This window comes from Eurytemora carolleeae, unplaced genomic scaffold (genome assembly GCF_000591075.1).
Source record: "Eurytemora carolleeae unplaced genomic scaffold, Eaff_2.0 scaffold607, whole genome shotgun sequence".
Lineage (NCBI taxonomy): Eukaryota > Metazoa > Arthropoda > Copepoda > Calanoida > Temoridae > Eurytemora > Eurytemora carolleeae.
Window position 1 is genome coordinate 79,054 of NW_019396492.1, and position 19,985 is coordinate 99,038.

At 32.8% G+C, this 19,985-nt stretch overlaps 2 protein-coding genes across 3 annotated transcripts; both read left to right on the plus strand.

Moving 5' to 3' along the window:
* The first annotated feature begins 3,370 nt into the window (after positions 1–3,370).
* Positions 3,371–4,621, plus strand: LOC111704291 (uncharacterized). Its single transcript, XM_023476500.1, has 2 exons — positions 3,371–3,974; positions 4,200–4,621. Exons 1-2 carry the CDS (start codon positions 3,545–3,547, stop codon positions 4,439–4,441), a joined length of 672 nt encoding a protein of 223 aa, XP_023332268.1. The 5' UTR covers positions 3,371–3,544; the 3' UTR covers positions 4,442–4,621.
* A 4,407-nt stretch (positions 4,622–9,028) lies between these two features.
* On the plus strand, positions 9,029–17,295 carry LOC111704289 (uncharacterized). 2 transcript variants are annotated; one of them, XM_023476499.1, is made up of 5 exons: positions 9,029–9,251; positions 13,624–13,731; positions 14,567–14,735; positions 15,192–15,357; positions 15,394–15,465. In XM_023476499.1, exons 3-5 carry the CDS (start codon positions 14,568–14,570, stop codon positions 15,426–15,428), a joined length of 369 nt encoding a protein of 122 aa, XP_023332267.1. In that variant the 5' UTR covers positions 9,029–9,251; positions 13,624–13,731; position 14,567; the 3' UTR covers positions 15,429–15,465. The 2 variants fall into 2 exon arrangements, with proteins under 2 accessions (XP_023332267.1, XP_023332266.1); XM_023476498.1 differs by lacking the exon at positions 15,192–15,357 and adding an exon at positions 16,349–17,295 and having other exon boundaries at positions 9,048–9,251; positions 15,407–15,534.
* The last annotated feature ends 2,690 nt before the right edge of the window (positions 17,296–19,985 follow it).

A 19,985-nucleotide genomic window follows, 5' to 3' on the forward strand; every position in this document is an offset into this window, starting at 1 on the left:
CCTTCTTGCTTCTCTAGTTTTGATTTTACACACATTTATCCGATTATATACAGGGTGTCCCACCAAACATAGATAGATAGATAGACAGATAACGTTTATTGCTAAAATACATGTATCTGTGTACAGAACGAGTTTACAATTACAAATTGATGATTATATTAACAGTACAAGTATAAAGCAATTAGGTGGAAAATAGTTCTTGGCTGTTTTGATTATTTTTTCCACCTAATTTCAATAATGAAAACAAAACATTTAAATTAAATAGATTTAAGGAGAACTATTAGAGATCAGGGTGCGATTTTATCTTATGCAAAATAGGTTATACATTAATTAGAATAACTAGTTTAAAGTAATTTTCTGACATGTACACAACGAATATGAAAGCATATTAAAACATATCTAATTAGTTTTCATGAATAGCAATTCTGTTCATAACACATTGTAATGTAATTTTCAAAAAGAGAATTTAGTAGTCTATTTCTAAATATACTTAGAGAGTTGCTTCTTTTTGAGTCAAGAGGCAGGTTATTCCACATCTTAAGAAGAGAGCTTGATGGTAAATACTGAAATGAGCACATTTTGAGAATGCCAAGTTGATAGTTAAGAGATCTTTCAAAGTTTCAAGTTTTTAAAAAATGTTTTCAAAAGATGCATGACATGACAGTTGGTGAAGAGTTTAGAGTATCTTCTTCCATAATTTGTTAAGTTGTTTAATACCAAAGACAGTAATAAAAATATTATATAGAAGTCATATTATAGTAAAATTCATTTCAAAGGAAAATAAACTTGAGCAAAAGATTTTTTAAACGAAATAAACTGCAAACAGCCTTTAATATCTAAGACAGTGTATGGAAAACAACATTCAAAACTATTTACAACTGTCATGTTTCCTGGAACACCCTGTATTAGAAATTCAAAACATTTTTATTCTTCTCATAGCTCGTTAAAAATAGGAGTTATTATTGAAAATATAAAAGATTTAAATCCTGCGTGCAATTAAAACTGTTTTAATCATGTTTAATCAGGTTTAATTTTTCTTTTCAATAAATTATTTTTGAACACTCCTGACTTGAGGAGCTGGTGAACATTAAACAATTCTACAATCAAGATGGAATTTAGGTTGCATGAATTCATCTAATATTCAGGGGTGTAAACTGCCCCCCCCCCCCTCCGTCCAACACCATTATTTTGGTCCGGTAAGCCCCACATGCTTGACTAAAAGTGAATGCTTAAGTTTCTACGGCTAAGGTGGGAAATAAAACTGTCCGCTTCGGGAAAAATTTACGACTTTGCCCGCCCCTCCTACAAATCTCTCCCCCCTAGCTGGTGTTAACCTGGGGGAGGGGGCCGTTAAAGAATCGGTACCGGGGGTAGGGGAAGGTTAAAGAATGAGGGGGGGGGGATTGAGTTGGTCAATGACGCCTGGAGCATTTTTAATTTGTAGCACCTCGCTCCGACATTCCTCAACCTTGTATACAAGATAAGATACCCAACCTGGATCCCTATCCAGAACCCCAACTTAGAGATACAAGGATAGTTCTTTCCTTGTATACAAGATAAGATACCCCAACCTGAATCCCTATCCAGAACCCTACATAGAGATATAAGGATAGTACTATCCTTGTATACAAGATAAGATACCCCAACCTGGAACCCTATCCAGAACCCTACCTAGAGATACAAGGATAGTACTATCCTTGTATACAAGATAAGAAACCCCAACCTGGATCCCTATCCAGAACCCTACCTAGAGATATAAGAATAGTACTATCCTTGTATACAAGATAAGATACCCCAACCTGAATCCCTATCCAGAACCCTACCTAGAGATATAAGGATAGTAATATCGTTGTATACAAAATAAGATACCCCAACCTGGATCCCTATCCAGAACCCTACCTAGAGATATAAGGATAGTACTATCCTTGTATACAAGATAAGATACCCCAACCTGGATCCCTATCCAGAACCCTACCTAGAGATATAAGGATAGTACTATCCTTGTATACAAAATAAGATACCCCAACCTGTATCCCTATCCAGAACCTTACCTAGAGATACAAGGATAGTACTATTCTTGTATACAAGATAAGATACCCCAACCTGGATCCCTATCCAGAACCCTACCTTGAGATACAAGGATAGTGCTGATAAAGCAAAATATTCTGGATTTTGATTGTAATGCCTGTATGTATAGGTAAGAGGAGTAAAGAGATTTCCAGACAAATCTGGGTACCCAAGCTATTATGTGAAGTATAGCATATTGCAATTTGAACGCATATTGATCGCCAATATATATATGCCGAATTTGCTTGATAAGCGGAAGCCTTATAAGTTATAACCCATATTTTATGTGTACTAATTATAAATATAGTACTGTACTTTATTTATATGTGTTTACTGAGTTTACGATCCTTAAAAATGCGAGGTGTAAGTACTCTGGTACTTATTATCCTTGGTGTACTGTGTACCACTCTAGTTTAGATACAATAATGTACTGTTTACTCTTCTTGTTTAAATACATGGTGTACTATGTAATCCCCTTGTATAAATACATGGTGTACTATGTAATCCCCTTGTATAAATACATGGTGTACTGCGCACTCCCCTTGTATAAATATATGTTGTACTTTGTACTCCCCTTGTATAGATACATGGTGTACTGTGTACTCCTCTAGTTTAGATAAAATGGTGTACTGTATACTCCTATTGTATAGATACATGGTGTGCTATTTAATCCCCTTGTATAAATGCATGTTGTACTGTGGACTCCCATTGTATAAATATATGTTGTACTGTGTACTCCCCTTGTATAAATACATGTTGTACTGTGTACTCCCCTTGTATAAATACATGTTGTACTGTGTACTCCCCTTGCATAAATACATATGTTGTACTGTGTACTCCCCTTGAATAAAATACATGGTGTACTATTTACTCCCTTTGTATAAATACATGCTGTACTGTTGACTCCCCTTGAATAAAATGCATGTTGTACCGTGTACTCCCCTTGAACAAAATACATGGTGTACTATTTACTCCCCTTGTATAAATACATGTTGTACTGTGTACTTGAGTTTAATTAGGGGTTCACACCGGGATTGAATTATGGGTCTTGGTTCTTCTCTCTGTACCCGGGACTTAATCCTATTTCTATGGACACAAAAAGGGGAGGGGGGGCGATTGTAGCAGTGAGGTGCGGGGGGGGAGGGTAGTTTGATTTAAAGTGAAAATTACAACAACTACAAACAAAAAGAGAAAGGAAGAAAAAATCCGGAAACTAATTTTTTACCCTTTTAAAACAATGTTTACCCCGGATTCTAGGATTTGAAAGCACCCCTTTCTCGCACCCTATTCCCCTCCCCCTCTCCCCAATCACTATACAAGTAGTGTCCATCCTTCCCCCTCCCCTCCCTGGTACCCCCCAAACCTGGAGCAGAGCCAGCGGTCCCAGAAACTCATTCAGACTTTAGTTCTCTTCTGGACATCGACCGTTTCACATCTCCTCTTCTGCAAGCTCGCGGGTTTTTGCTAGTTTCTGAAAATGTCTCCTTGTAAGGACACTGCCACCCTTCTCTCAATTCCGGAGGATCGTTTGGAAGACACACCTTCTTCTCCTCCTGTTGGAACCTGGACTATCCGTCCTATAAACATTCTTCCTTATCCTCTCCGTGATCCTTCTCTCAGATTGAGACTCTCCTTGCTCCTCGTGATTGCATCCTTCTCCCTCATCTCTATCCTCTGTATCTCCGTAGAGCTCGTAGTTCGACATCTTCAACAGCTCAATACAGATGCTCCGACCCTATTACAGCTGGAACTGGATCAACAACAGCTAACACAGTTTGGACAACAGATAGAGGAGCAGTTGCAACAGCAGCAACGACAACAACTGGGTCAGCAGTCTGAATCCAGCCTACTGTTTAATCTCAAGTTAGTAGATGAGCCGGGAAGGATTGTTCTACAGTTTGGACAAGGTATAATCTATTCATATAAACTAGCCTCTTCTAAATCCGACCTTTTTCTTTTTCTTGTACGTCCTAGAAAAGGGAAGAACAAAAGCATGCAAAAACGAAATTTCCCAGATCTCTTCTGAGAAGGCCTTCCAAATGAATAAACCTCCTTAGAGAATTTGTTGAAATAGGGTAAATAAAGCCCTTAATAATAATTTTTGTCAACCGCCTGATTATCATTTTTTTCAGATGAGACTGCTGATGTTGATATTCTAGAGCAGAGCAGGAGTTCTTTCAAAAACCTAGAGCAAAGTAGCAGCTCTTTAGAGAGCCTGGAGCAAAGCAGAAGCTCTATAGAGAACCTGGAGCAGACAAATCTGGTAGACTCCGTCCCAGTAAATTCTTTTAGTGATTCCAGTGAAACCAATGATGTTGATGAGATCAGTGAGGATCTGCAGAAACTGTGGAGGAATCGAAGAATGAGCCGATAAACTTAATCGGGAGAGAGAAGGAGAATACGGAGAATTCATTCAGACAGAAACCTTTAAACTTGAGCTTAAGACTGAAAAGTGAATACACGAAAACTTCATTAATATGTGTAAACGGTTTACATACATTCTGTAAAAAATCTGCTGTAAATATTGTTAAAATAAATCTAGTTACGATGTATACCCGGGATATTTTAGGTTCCGCCTCTAAATATAAGATCTTGAGACGTTTAAAACGTTTTAGTTGACTTTGATTGACGTTTTATAAACTGCCAAAACTTGGTTGATTATAAACTGTTTAATACCGCCTTTTCCGTGCAGGCCCCGGCAAATATGTTGCACTTGTTTTGGATACAGTGCAATTTGCAGAGTTTTTACCAGACTGATCATGAAGAAAATTTAGTCTAGGAAGAGATAGGATAATGGTTTAAAAACTATTAGGCACGCTATACCAGAAAACAGGGTGTTCCAATAAACATGGAAATTAAGTGTTGCCATCTCATCAGATAGTTTATTAAAGACACACTTATATTGACTTTTGGCTGGAATCAGTTGTCATCTGACGGGATTGGCTAGGTTTAGTTGAATACTATCTGGAGGGTTGGCTGGGTTTAGTTGAATACTATCTGTAGGGTTGGCTGGGTTTAGTTGAATACATCTGGAGGGTTGGCTGGGTTTAGTTGAATACTATCTGGAGGGTTGGCTGGGTTTAGTTGAATACATCTGGAGGGTTGGCTGGGTTTAGTTGAATACTATCTGGAGGATGGCTGGGTTTAGTTGAATACTATCTGGGAGGTTGGCTGGGTTTAGTTAAATACTATCTGGAGGTTTGGCTGGGTTTAGTGGAATACTATCTGGGAGGTTGGGATGGGTTTAGTGGAATACTATCTGGGGGGTTGGCTGGGTTTACTTGAATACTATCTGGAGGTTTGGCTGGGTGGTTTAGTACGGATGCAGAGCAGGTTTCCAAGACCTGGATAGACGGACAAACAGAGTAATCAATCCCTGCAATAAAATAACAACGTTGTAAATCTAACTCCCTGCAGGGATTAGGACAAACAGTTGAACTAACAACAGACGGTTTTCTACAGATATTTTATAATATTTTAAACTAGAAATATTAAGTCTGGTTTTCAACAGAATATGTGAGAAAATATATTTTTAAAAGAGATAAACTGAATAGTGTTTTAATGTCATAATAGTCAGTATTTGTAAAAACTACATTCAAAAGTTTTAAACATTTTTCAGCGCGAACTAAGTTTTAAATGTGGTTCTCATCGTTTAGCTTTTGTTTTTAAACTTTTGCTTACAAAACTTTAAACACCGTTTGTTTCATTTTGAATTTACAAAAACATTTTAATATTAATTGCATTTCAGTATTACATAATGATAAGATGATTTGCAAATAGAAGAAAACATTTTGTTTAATAAAAATCTAAAGTTCTCATTTGCACAAACGTAAAAAGAGAAGCTTTTTTCTAGCTCATAATTTATTATACACAGTGTGAACCACGAAACATGACAGTTGGTGAATAGTTTAAAATTGTCTTCTTCCATAATATATCAAGCTGTTTGTTACCAAAGAGAATAATAGTAAATATTTTATGACATCCATATTATTGTAAAATTGATTTCTAACTAAAATATATTTGAGTAAGTTTTTTAAACTAAATAAACTGCAAAAAGTCTCTAATATAATACAGTATATGGATGAAAGAAGACATTCAAGACTATTCACCAACTGTCATGTTTCGTGGGACACCCTGTAGTTAATTTGATTCTCTCAAATTATTTTCAGTTGTAAAGCCCGGTTTTTTATATTGCATAATGAATCCTGTTCTAAAAAAGTTTACCAACAATCATTTTTTGATGTTTTCTCATATATTAAGAACGTTTAAGGGAGTTACCGACTGAAAGGGGTCGTGAAGGTGAAAGTAAAGAATAAAAATAAGGATTCTATTAAATTATTTCGCAGATTTATCAAATTTTGCTGTTCCGCCATTTTGATTTTTTTTAAACTTAAAATATAAATTTTAACATTGATTTGAATCTTTGCATTTCTCAGAGTTAGTTTTTAATTAAGTTTAAAGATGAACAAAAAAGATCGAGTAAAAATAGATTTGAAAGGAATTGATCTCACTCTATGAAGTTTCAAATTTTCATCTAACAAAATTGGTTGGAGCACTGACATCAAATTTTATTAGATGAAAATTTTAAATTTCTTAGAGTAGTCTTAGTCAAAAACTCAGATTTTTTAATCTCTATCTCTTTGTCGTAGACCTTAGATATTTCAAACTATGAATTCTGTTCGATCAAATAATCTAAAATTTAAATGCCAAAGGTTTACACCATCAAATTGCAAAGATATATGGATCAGAAAACTTGAGTTTGTAAAAAAGAGTCAATTCATGAGAGTTTTATTTGCATAATTTTTATATTATTGCAGTTATTATTATTACCATCATTAAACAATGCTCAAAAAAAGAATTTACAATTAATTTTGACACAATTGGCTTTTTCATTTTTAACGGAATTTGAGAAAATGTTCTTGAAAAAACTGGCAACATAGCTAGGTTGAGTTTCCAATATATAGTTAGTTGTTACATGGTCAAAGCTAAACATTTACACTCAAATTACGTTTAAACTTATTCTTTCTTAAATTTGACCCTTGTTAGGCAGTTTATGGACTTATTCTAAACCCTTCAAAACATTCACAATTGTTCCAAAACACTAATGATAAAACCATCAAAACCTTAACAAGTATCAAAACACTTATTCTAAAACCCTTTAAAACCTTTACAAGTATCAAAGCACTAATTCTAAACCTTTCAAAACCTTTACAAGTTTCAAAAAACTTTTTCTAAACCCTTCCAAACATTCACAAGTTTCAAAACACTTAATATAAAAGCTTTAAAAGAATTGAAAACCGAAACCTGAAAATCTGAAAAACCTTTAAAATATTCACAACCTTCGAAAACTTCAAAACCTTCAAAACTTTCAAACCTTCACAACCTTCAAAGCCTGCACAACCTTTAACACCTATAAAACCTTACCAACCTTAAAAAACTTCAAAACCTTCAAACCCTGCAAACCCTTCGAAACCTTCACAACCTTTAAACCCTTCAAAGCCTTCATCCTTCAAAACATTTAAACCTGGATAAACTTGAAAACCTTAAAAACCTTGAAAACCATTACAACCTTAAAATACATTAACAAAATCTTTAAAACATTCAATCCTGTCTAAACATGAAAATAATCAAGACCATCAAAACATTCCCTCTTTTCTAAACCTTCCGAACCTTCTAAACAATTAAATCTTGAAAATCTTTCTAAACATACAAACCTTCAAAATTTTTAAACCATTAAAGTTTTCAAATTCAAAAACAGTGAAGCATTTATTTTGTTTGATATAAAAAACAATAATGGTAGGAATGGTGAGTTTAAATATATACTCCTTACCTCTCGTCTCCCCTAACGAAAACTTTAAATGTCGTCCTAGTACTGTATAACATGTTATATAACTGGTTGGCGTTTTCTATGAAAAAAGTTAAATCTAAATTGGCTCCACATTATACCGAAAGCTTAAGCTTTAATATCATTAACTGTTTCGCTTGTGTATAAGCCCGTAAATTTGAGAAGAGCTGAATGTCGTCTTCTTTTTTTTCGGAAAATCTGAACTTACACTTAAAAAAACTCAAATTCATGCGCAACAAATTTTCGAATTTTCTTATAAATTTATGCTTATTGTCGTTCCAATGTTCGCACGAAACATGACAGTTGGTGAATAGTTTAGAATGTCTTCTTCCATAATTTGTTAAGTTGATTGATACCAAAGAATATTTTATGGGAGTCATATTATACAGTGAAACCCTTAATAACGAATACATCGAAAGAATTCATCAAATGTCGTATTCTCCACCTTCTTATAATGGAATGTTGCAAATATTTAGTTTTTTAATTAAATGATTATATGGAACTCTTTAAAACTGTTCCTGCTTATTCATGGCTATCTATTTATTTTCGCAAATACTGAAATTTACGTAATATAGTATAAAACTCATTTGAAAAATTGTCAAGACGACATTTGATAAATTCTTTCGATGTATTCGTTATTAAGGGTTTCACTGTAGTAAAATTGATTTCAAAGTAAAATATATTTGAGCAAAAGATCTTTAACGAAATAAACTGCAAAAAGCCTTTAATATCTAATGAAGTATATGTAAGACGACATTCAAACTATTTATTAACAGTCATGTTTCGTGCAACAAATGTGCAACAATTTTTTTGTTACTTTCCTTATAAATATATGCTTATTGTAGACGTCGCGTTCCAATTACACATGTTGTTTTTTTATGTCAATTCAATAGTGAATGTATTTTTAGCATTAATTCGTAACATATTCGACCTTTGCCTACAATATTTCGCTGTCTTTTGCATTTCCAAAATTTGAATTATAGTAAAATAATATTTCCGATATTTCTATTTTCATTTCTGTCATTTATTTATATTAAATTGGAATTTTTATCATAAATCAGATATTCCAATATTTTTTATTTGTCGTTTAGTTGAACATTTTTCAGAGAAGGGTTTGAATACAGAGAGATCTATACAACTGTGGGATTGGAAGACGATATTTAAGCAATTTAAATATGTATTTCTTGTTATTTTAAACAAAATATAGCTTTTTGCTTTAAAATCTACATATTAATTACGATATATTCATTGGACCATATCATAACTTGAGTCCAACAGCCCGGTCTTCTTATTCCACAGTTTTAAGTGACCTAACTACGTCTCTACGTGCGTTAAAAAGGTAATATTCTTTCACAGAAGTAACCATATTGCAGTGATTTTTGTCATGAAATGTTGCTGATTAAAAAAAATTTGTAACTGATTTTTTCCAAAATTGCACAACAAGTTGTTTGTTTTAAACAATAAACATTGTTTTGAAACAAGCTGGTCTGGTTTGAACTTGGACCTGCAGAAATATATTTTTAGATAAGCAAAATTTAATGAAAACTGTTGCACACTTAAAGGGAGTGTTCGTGAAAAATGAAAGGGGGTATAGGCTTCCGGCGAAAAATAAGCGCTTTTAATCGCTACTACTAATCTTTCTTCTATCTGTTGCGTCTATATGGAGAAAATTGTTGAAAACGTCTCATGCTAAAGAACGTAGCGTCCATACAATTTCAGAAAGTTGCAATATACGACTCGGATCGTAAAATAATCAATTTAATTCCAAACAAATCATTCAGATACTACAAACAATAGTCATCGATCTTTTTTCGACGCATTCGTATATAGTTAATATCTCATAATAGTTTTGATTTAGTTTTTTAAAATAATATTTCGCTGGCGCTGAATTTTCGAACATTCCTGGAAAATATGAAAATGTCGTCTTCATAATAAAAAAATCCTCGAAACAGGACTAATTGTTTTCAAAAGTAACAGATCATAAAAAAAATAAAAAATATTATGAAATATCAAGCGATCAAAAGCGTTTATTTTTCGCCGTAAGCCTATACCCCCTATCATTTTTCGTGAACACTCCCTTTAAGAACCTCGGGATTCTTTGATAACCGCTTGGGCTACGCTCATGATTACCCAAAAAACATGAGACTTTTATCACGACCATACAACGCTTTAAATTGAACGATCTAAAGGTTTAATTTGAGTTTCTGCCTCAAATATAGTAGTTTTTAATGTTATAATAAATGATTTCGAAAAGAATAAATATTTTTATTGTTAACAGTTCCTGGAACATTAAAAATGTGGAAAAAAACAGAATAGATATACATCGTCTCTGTAGTCTCATCCTTCGTGGGTAACCCATACATAAGTTTGTTCATTTACTAAAAATGCATCTCTGCCCAAGCCTAATTATTTTCCATTTGCACACATTTCGACAACTTTATCTCTGTCTGGGTCTAGGTTTATAAAATTTGCTTTTTATCTTTATATCTATCTGCTTTTTAATGTCCCGTGCTGCCTATCTGCCTACCTTCATCAACCATATCTGTCTTAGCCTTAATATTTGCCTTTTCATCTGCTAGTTTCCAGCGGCCTGCCTATCTGCCTTCATCAACCTATCTGGCCCTTATATATTTGCCTTTCTACATCTTTCAACTGCTTTTAACAGTTCCCAGTTGTCTTTCTATCTGACTTCATCATTCTATCTGCCTTCATCTTAATATCTGCCTTCATCTTAATATCTGTCCTTTATCTTAATATATGCCTTCATCTTTCTATATGCCTTCATCTTAATATCTGCCTTAGCCTATATATTTACCTTTTTATCTTAATCTGTTTTAACAGTTTTTGTTTTTAGACCATAATTGTCTGCTTTTAACAGTTCCTTGCTGCTTTTCCTGCCTTAATCTATGTAATTGCCTGCCTTAAAAAGTTTCCAGCTGCCTATCTATCTGCATTAATATTTATAACTGCCTGCCTTTAAAATTTCCCAGCTGCCTATCTATCTGCCGTAACCTTTTATAACTGCCTTCTTTTAAAAAGTTCCGGCTGCTTATCTATCTGCCTGAATCTTTTATAACTGCCTGCTTTTAAAAGTTCCTTGCTGCCTATCTATCTGCCTTAATCTTTATAACTGCCTGCTTTTAAAAGTTCCCAGCTGCCCATCTATCTGCCTTAACCTTTTATAACTGTCTTCTTTTAAAAGTTCCAGCTGCCTATCTATCTGCCTTCTGTGAACACAGGCGGGAATTCAAGGTCGGATAAACTGCAAGAATGATAAACCCAGGAAGTGGAAGGATATCAGATAGAAGGATAGATAGATACAAGCATAAGGATAGATAGATAAACCGTTGTGACTTGTTCAGTAGACAGTCAACCATTACACAAACCAAACATTTGAGAGTGATTTATGCTGAACATATGTTACATATATAATTATTATATTATTATTATATATTATTTTTGAGTTCCTATGAGACGGAAAGTTTTATTTCGGTGAAATACATAGTTAATAACAATTGAGAATATCAAAGCGGAATATGAGATAAAGGAAAAGAGTTTAAAATCTGAAAGAGGAGAATAGGAAAAGGGAGAAATAAAGTAATGGATAGGAGAATAGGAAAAGGGAGAAATAAAGTAATGGATAGGAGAATAGGAAAAGGGAGAAATAAAGTAATGAATAGGAGAATAGGAAAAGGGAGAAATAAGTAACGGATAGGAGAATAGGAAAAGGGAAAAATAAAGTAACGGATAGGAGAATAGGAAAAGGGATAAATAAAGTAACGGATAGGAGAATAGGAAAAGGGAGAAATAAAGTAATGGATAGGAGAATAGGAAAAGGGAGAAATAAAGTAATGGATAGGAGAATAGGAAAAAGGATAAATAAAGTAACAGATAGGAGAATAGGAAAAGGGAGAAATAAAGTAATGGATAGGAGAATAGGAAAAAGGATAAATAAAGTAACAGATAGGAGAATAGGAAAAGGGAGAAATAAAGTAACGGATAGGAAAAGGAAGAAAAAAGTAACGGATAGGAAAAAGTAAAATGATCTTAAGTTGGGACACTTGAACTTCTTGAACAGATACAAGAAGAACTAGGATGAGACCAGAGCTGGGAACTTTTTCTTAATCTCCAGATTAAATAATGCTTGTTCTCCTCTTGTTATTAATCTCCAGTTTAATTAACCGGTCGGGATTAAGGATATCCCATTCTAAAGTTCTCAGCTCAGGAGAACTAGGATAAGATCAGGGGAACTAGGATAAGACCAGAAGAACTAGGATAAGATCAGGAGAACTAGGATAAGACCAGAAGAACTAGGATAAGATCAGGAGAACTAGGATAAGACCAGGAGAACTAGGATAAGATCAAGAGAAATAGGATAAGACCAGGAGAACTAGAATAAGACCAGGAGAACTAGAATAAGACCAGGAGAACTAGAATAAGACCAGGAGAACTAGAATAAGACCAGGAGAACTAGGATAAGACCAGGAGAACTAGGATAAGACCAGGAGAACAAGGATAATAACAGGAGAGCTAGGATAAGATCAGGAGAACCAATATAAGATCAGGAGAACTAGGATAAGACCAGGAGAACTAGAATAAGACCAGGAGAACTAGGATAAGACCAGGAGAACCAGGATAAAACCGGAGAACTAGGATAAGACCAGGAGAACTAGGATGAGAGGAAGTATAGGAAAGAAACATAAGATCTTGGTAAGAAGTAAGTTTACAAAAAAAAACAGTGGAACTAAAATTAAGTCAAATGAATGAGTGCAAATGTTTCTGATTAGAAAAAATAAATGGCAGATGCAGACTGAAGTTTGCGAACTTGTTTTTGCATTATTGCATATATTATATTATAGTATACAATACATGCACTATACACAGGTGTAGTACAGTATAAACCGATAAACAGTGAAAAACCATAAAACTGTAAAAAGAATATCTTCTTTGTTATTCTATCTAAATGTCGGTAAGGATTTTGTAATACTGAATTATTGCAACTGATATATCTCAGGACATTTTGTTTTGTGAAATTGCACATTAAAAATCCTAAGCGACATTTGTTATAAAATGAAAAAGAAGACGATAATTCCATTGTTTTCTGTTTCTCACTGAACCTGACAAAAATGTTCTACCTTCATGTATGAATTGTAAGGATGGAGGGATTGAAAGTTGATAAATGCATGAATGGATGGATTATCCGAGGTTCTCAGCTGTTCAGTAAACAGTTCAGCTTTACACACATATTTACTTATATTTATCTATATTTACTTTATTTCATAGTTTGTGTGATATTACAGGTTATTTTGTATACACAAACTAGAAATATAGTTTAAACAAATCTTGTATAAACAAGTTCTAAATATTGTGTAAGCAAGTTCTAAATCTTGTGTAAACAAGTTCTAAATCTTGTGTAAACAAGTTCTAAATCTTGTGTAAACAAGTAATAAATCTTGTGTAAACAGTTCTAAATCTTGGTAAGCAAGTTCAAAACCATCCATCTATAAATCTGGTTTAAGAAATGAAACTCTTGAGTAACAGTTATATAAACTCATAAAGTTTATTATTAAATTAGCTGCTTGGTCTTTTTTTACAGTTACAACATTATACAATTGCGTCAATGACTTCCATAACAGGATTTATGCGCCAGAGAACTCTACGCATATTTCACACGCTCTATCAAAAACTAATTTATATGTATTTTTTTACAGAAGAATGTTGGGATAATCCAATGAAAGAGAAGAACGTGGAACTTAACTAATTGGTTTCTTGAAATGATGCAGTTCTATCAGTGATTTCTTGAACCCGGAGAGATTCAGGTTAGAGGTTTTTTCTCTACAATTTGAAATGAAATCAATTATAAAATGTCGAGTAATGGCAATCGCTTTTCTTCAAGGAACAATGATTTTGTAAAACTAGGGAACTGAACACTTGTCTTAAACTGTAGTTTAATAACCCCCATAGCTTTCTCCACTCTGCATTCTGACACAAACTCTGATTTTCTAATCCCTTTATTTTTGCAACAAAGTGTTGTAGATAAAATAGTCCAACTTTGAAATATCAAAGGTTTAAACCATCAGATTGCAAAGAAAAAGGGATTAGAAAACTTGAGTTTATCAAAAGAGTTAGAAGTTTTCTTAGAGCGAAACATAAGGTTTTTAGATAAGAGAAGTATACATGGAACTACTACCTCTAAATGACTGCAGTCTGCACACTTATTTCAGAAACTTAATGTCACTTGCTTTATCAAGGAATAAGTCTCAAAGGATAAAGATGCTAATGTCCGCAGTTCAGTGGTTCTTTGACTAAAGTTTACAATTAATCTATTAATAAATATAGATTCTTTGTTCTCGCCGTTTTTAACATAATTTTTAAGTTTGTCTAAAATAATTTTTAATGTGGTTTTGGGAAAAAAATAATCAATTTATATAAAAACTTTTTGCATAAGATTTGCTCTTTAAAGTTCAAAATTTAGGGAAAGATAAAAAATTGAATTTTATGTTCATATTAATCTTCCAAGATAAGGATATTTTTTTAGAATATATGAATATTGAATACGGCATACCAAATAATCAACAAGGCGAAACTTCAATTTTTTTAACTAATTACATTTTTGTTTGTAATCTTATTTTGTCTAGTTCATTTTTAATGTAGAATGTTGGAGGGGGGCAGAGTCTTGGCGGTTTTCTTCCTTGTATTCCTGTTGACAGAGACCGGTGTACAAATCGTCGGTCAGCTGACCGGTTGGTGTAAACCAGCTGCAGGGGCCGGCCAACCTACTCAGCATACTACTCTGCAGTACCAGGGACAACAGGATCAGAAGGTGAGATATGACGTGGTAACCAAAAAAGATGGACAGATTGTCGACTTCCGTCTTTCATTAATTGTGAAATCTTGCAAAAGTCAATAATGGGCGCCGCACAATTTAATCCTTAGCAAAATCTTATAATTAAAACGAAATATGTAGTATTCAACATCATCATTTATAACACATAATTTTTCTTTTACATTTTTTTTCAACTAATTTTGCAAATTTTTTCTTTCATTATTATTTTAACTTCATTTTCAACTTTGTTTTATTTTGATAACGTTCGTTTTTTCTTTGTTTTTCTTTGTTATAATTGCTTTGTTGTTTTTTTAATCCTTTTCTTATTCTCTCTTTCTTTTTCTTTGTTTGTCCTCCTAGTTTGTACAAATTAAATTTCAGGTTGATAACAAAGCAGTTCTCGGCACTATATTTCAGGTTGATAAAAAGGCAGTTCTATGCACTATATTTTAGGTTGATAACAAGGCAGTTCTTGGCACTATATTTCAGGTTGATAACAAGGCAGTTCTAGGCATTATATTTCACGTTGATAACAAGGCAGTTCTAGGCACTATATTTCAGGTTGATAACAAGGCAGTTCTAGGCACTATATTTCAGGTTGATAACAAGGCAGTTCTAGGCACTATATTTCAGGTTGATAACAAGGCAGTTCTAGGCCTTTATTTCAGGTTGATAACAAGGCAGTTCTAGGAACTATAACCTCACACTGCCTACCTAAGCTTGTGTGCCAGCTTTACTCCTTGCAATCCAGGGAACATATCTCAGATTCAGAGAGAAACCTCATCAATCTCATCGGGTCAGTTTTAATTTTTTTAATCTCATCGGGTAAGTTTTTATCTCTTTTTTAATCTTAGAGGGTCAGTTTTTTAATCTTTATCAATCTCATCGGGTCAGTTTTTATTTTTATTAATATCATTGGGTCAGTTTTTTAATCTTTATCAATCTCATCGGGCCAGTTTTTATCTTTATTAATATCATTGGGTCAGTTTTTTTTCTTATTTTTAATCTAAGAGTGTCCATTTTTATTTTTATTAATATCATTGGGTCAGTTTTTTAATCTTTATCAATCTCATCGGGTCAGTTTTTATCTTTATCAATATCATTGGTTCAGTTTTTTAATCTTTATCAATCTCATCGGGTCAGTTTTTATCTTTATTAATATCATTGGGTCAGTTTTTGTTTTTATTTTTAATCTAAGAGTTTTTATCTTTATTAATCTCATTGGGTCAGTTATTATCTTTATTGATTTCATTGGGTCAGTTTCTATCTTTATTAATTTCATTGGGTCAGGTTTTATCTTTACTAATTTCATTGGGTCAGTTTTTATCTTTACTAATCTCATTGGGTCAGTTATTATCTTTATTGATATCATTGGGTCAGTTTTTATCATTATTAATATCATTGGGTCAGTTTTAGTATCTTTATTTTTTTTATTTATTAATTTCATTGGGTTAGTTTTTATCATTTTTAATCTCATTGGGTCTGTTTTTATCTCTTGTAACCTCAATGGGTTTATTGGAGTTAAAATATCTTATTTTTAAATTTTAGAATTATCATTATTTATTAACTATAACCACCATCTTTATAAATATCTGAAATATGTTGTTTAGATCTGTTGGACTAACCGGTTTTCCCTCTAAGTACAGCTATGCAGCACACATGGGTCAGCTGGTGAGAGGCGTGCTGGGTCAAGGATGCCATAACTTCTACCCTAGCTGCCCCTTTTCTAGTAATGACGTCATAGAAATTGCTCGGAGAATCAATTTTAGTTAAATCTATCAATGTTCAGTGTACATAGGTCACTATAAACAATGTACAACGTGTAAGATCTAGCACTGTACAGTGTACAGTACACTTACATGGTTTACTATGCAATGTACAACGTGTTATATATATATATATATATATATATATATATTCACTGAACGTACAGTGTGCGTACAGTGTACATTGGTCACAAAGCAATGTACAACTTGTAAGATCTAACAAGCTTTAGTGTACGCTGTAAATAAGTCACTAAACAATGTACGTGTACAGCAGCATTTAGAGATACGAGCGTACGTACAAGTACAGTGTACATTGTAAAATCCTAGACAAACTAGCGAGCTAAGCAGAATTTCTTACAAGATGATGTGTTTCATGGTGCTAACGCTATGCATAAAATACGTTGTACACTATTTTTATAATAATATGTACGACGTTGTACAGTAATCTCTAGTATCTGAATATCAAAGGAAAAGAGCACAAAAGCAAAAACTTCTGTACATAAGCGTACATGACACTTCATTTGACCCTCTACCCCTGACATTGCTTCTAATTTGATAAACGGCATTATAACATATTTTATTTCTATTTTAGCAATGGAATCTAGTCTAACTGTGCTTTAATTAAAATTGGAAAAAAGGGCATTCAAACCTTGAAAGTTTGATTTATTTTGTACTATATTTGTTTTGTTAAATTCTGTGATAATTCTCGTATTTTGTCTAGAAAGATCAAATCTATTGGTAAAAATTGTATTAATGTTTGTTAGAATAATAAAATGAAAAAAGTTTAGAAATGAATGTGTTTATAAGATTATTTCTCAAAAAGAGTTCTTGCCAAAAACTCAAATTTTCTAAGCCCTATATCTTTACAACCTAAGGTTGTAACATATGATATTTCAAATTTAGATTAAATGACCTCACAAAAATATCGCAGGTTTACGATTTTGGGTTCCAAAGATATAGGGATTACGTTATCAGGGTTTGTGGCAAGGACTCAAATCCTTTAATGTTTTTAAGGTTGATTATTTAAAATTATGCATGCAGTCCCTAATTAGTAGAGCACATCCTTGGCGGAGAGTATCTCCTTAGTCTTACTAAACATCGATTTGGCAGAACGTTGCATTACTATTAACTATTTCCTTATCATGCATAATGAAGATGCGTGAACCTAGATCTGTATAAACATTAAACAACCACATCATTGATAACCAATATTAAGAGGAATAAATGTAGTTTTCGCTTTTTCTTAGAAATCCCGCAAATCATGTATTCGTATGAAAAGTTTTTAATTGTGTTTTCTCTGAAAATGTGCCCCTGACATGTTTGAAAAAATACATAATATTTCTCAAAATCCGTAACGTCCATCAAGAAATTTTTTTTTTCTTGATTATATTTTTAGATGCTAACCGGCCAGGTATGAACATTTTCTAGGGCCGTTTTAGGTCCCACAAGAACTTGAACCGAATCAGTTTATCTGTTTAAACGTTTATTGGAAACCAATTTACCAACCGGACAAATATCGATCTCATGTGTGTTCCGACCCACTCATCTATTTTCTTTTTCTTGGTCTGAATATTTTAATAAATACAGGGGACATTAGTTCCAAAACTAAAACATCTCTAACATAAATAAGATACCACTTTGAAACTGTATAAAGACAGAAAACAGTTCGATTTATAGTTGATAAAATTTGGCATTTAAGAATTATTCAATAGTTGGGATGCAAAAATAATTTGAAGATATTTTGGTAAAGGACAGTCACAGAGTTTATTATATATGGCGGGTCAAAAAGGTTGGCTCAGGAAAACCTAATCATACTCTAATTCCTTGTTTACTAAATAACTCTAATAAATACTCTAAAAAATAATAACTCTAAAAAATACTCTAATTCCTAATATCCCGTTTTGCCTTATATAGTCTGTATGTCTACTGTACAGATTGCTTAAAAGTCGGACTAGTCCTTGACATAAACCGGAGTTTACAGTAATGTACATTGTACATGTTACAACTTAAAATAAATTGTCTAGTAAACATTTTGTACAGCCACATGGATTTAATCACGGATCTCGTCTTCACACTTCCTCCAGGGGACTGAGAGGCTACTCTATTCCATCTGGACCAAAGATATGAGAACCACATCCTTGACTGTCTCCAATCAAAAATCTGTGTGCTATTCTCGTTGATTGATATCTGAAGGAATTCAAACTCCAATCTTTGAAAATAACTCTGAGCTGGGAACTCTTGTATTGTAGATAATGCTAGATCTCGATCTTACATTAATCTGCAGATTAAATTAATCTTTATTCAATATCCCGCAGTGTAATTGTACCAGATGAAACAATCATAGCTATTATGAAGAAATTAAGCATTGATCATTGAAGGATCTCAAAAGTGATTGAATCTCTGCCACAAACTCAAGTTATCTAATTACAATATCTTTGCAACCTAATTGTGTAAACTGTTGATATTTTAAACTGAGATTATTTGATCTTACAGAATTTATAGTTTGAAATATCTAAGGTCTATTCCTTTGATCCACTTGTCATGCCTAAAGTCGGATACAGGCTGTATTAAAATCAAAAAGCCCTTTTTCTGTTTTTTAATTGAGAAAATCATTATTGATGGTATAGGTTTTACTTACACTTAAATCTTTTTGATCCATCCAATATAATAAAGTATCGATCTATCAACTAATTAATCCAGCAATTTGCTTAACAAAGTTCTTCTTTAGATATTAAGCATATTTTACCATTTCTCTCAAATTTTCAAGGAAAATTATACTTTTTAATAATTTATTTATGACAAACAACAAATTATCTGGTTTGAGATAAATTCAGACAACAAAAAAACATTAAAACTGTATCTTTAATTTATTATAACATTTTGTGAGTTTACATAGTAAAATTTATAGGTATTTTTATTATCTTATCAACCTATAATACTTTACTTCAGAGAAGAAAGTGATGGAATTGTATAGTTTTTACAGGTTTTATAACATCTATAATAAACAATTATATACAAAGTTTAGAAGATTGACAATTATAATATCATTCTTTTAATTGTTATTATTATTAATTATTATTATTATTATTATTATTATTATTATCGTTATTATTATTGTTATTATTATCATTATTATTGTTATTTATATTAGAAGTAGTATTTTGTTGTTATTGTCATCATTATTATTATTTTTACCGCTTTTTGACCAATATTACCGACCCATGTTTACCTCAATAGAAGGACATTAAGTTGCTTAAGGTCCCTGGGGACAATTAAGTAAAATAACGACCCGCTCTGAAAAGTTTTCCTGGACAAATTCGCGAATTTTTATCTCAAAAGACGATACAATTGTATACAACTACTTTTTCGGGAAATTAAAATTTTTACTTAATTCCCTCGACCAACTTTGACAACAAAACACCCCTCGCTGTGCTCTGGATGTTTTGTAAGCAAAATTGGTCTCGGGAACCCTTGGTAAAGT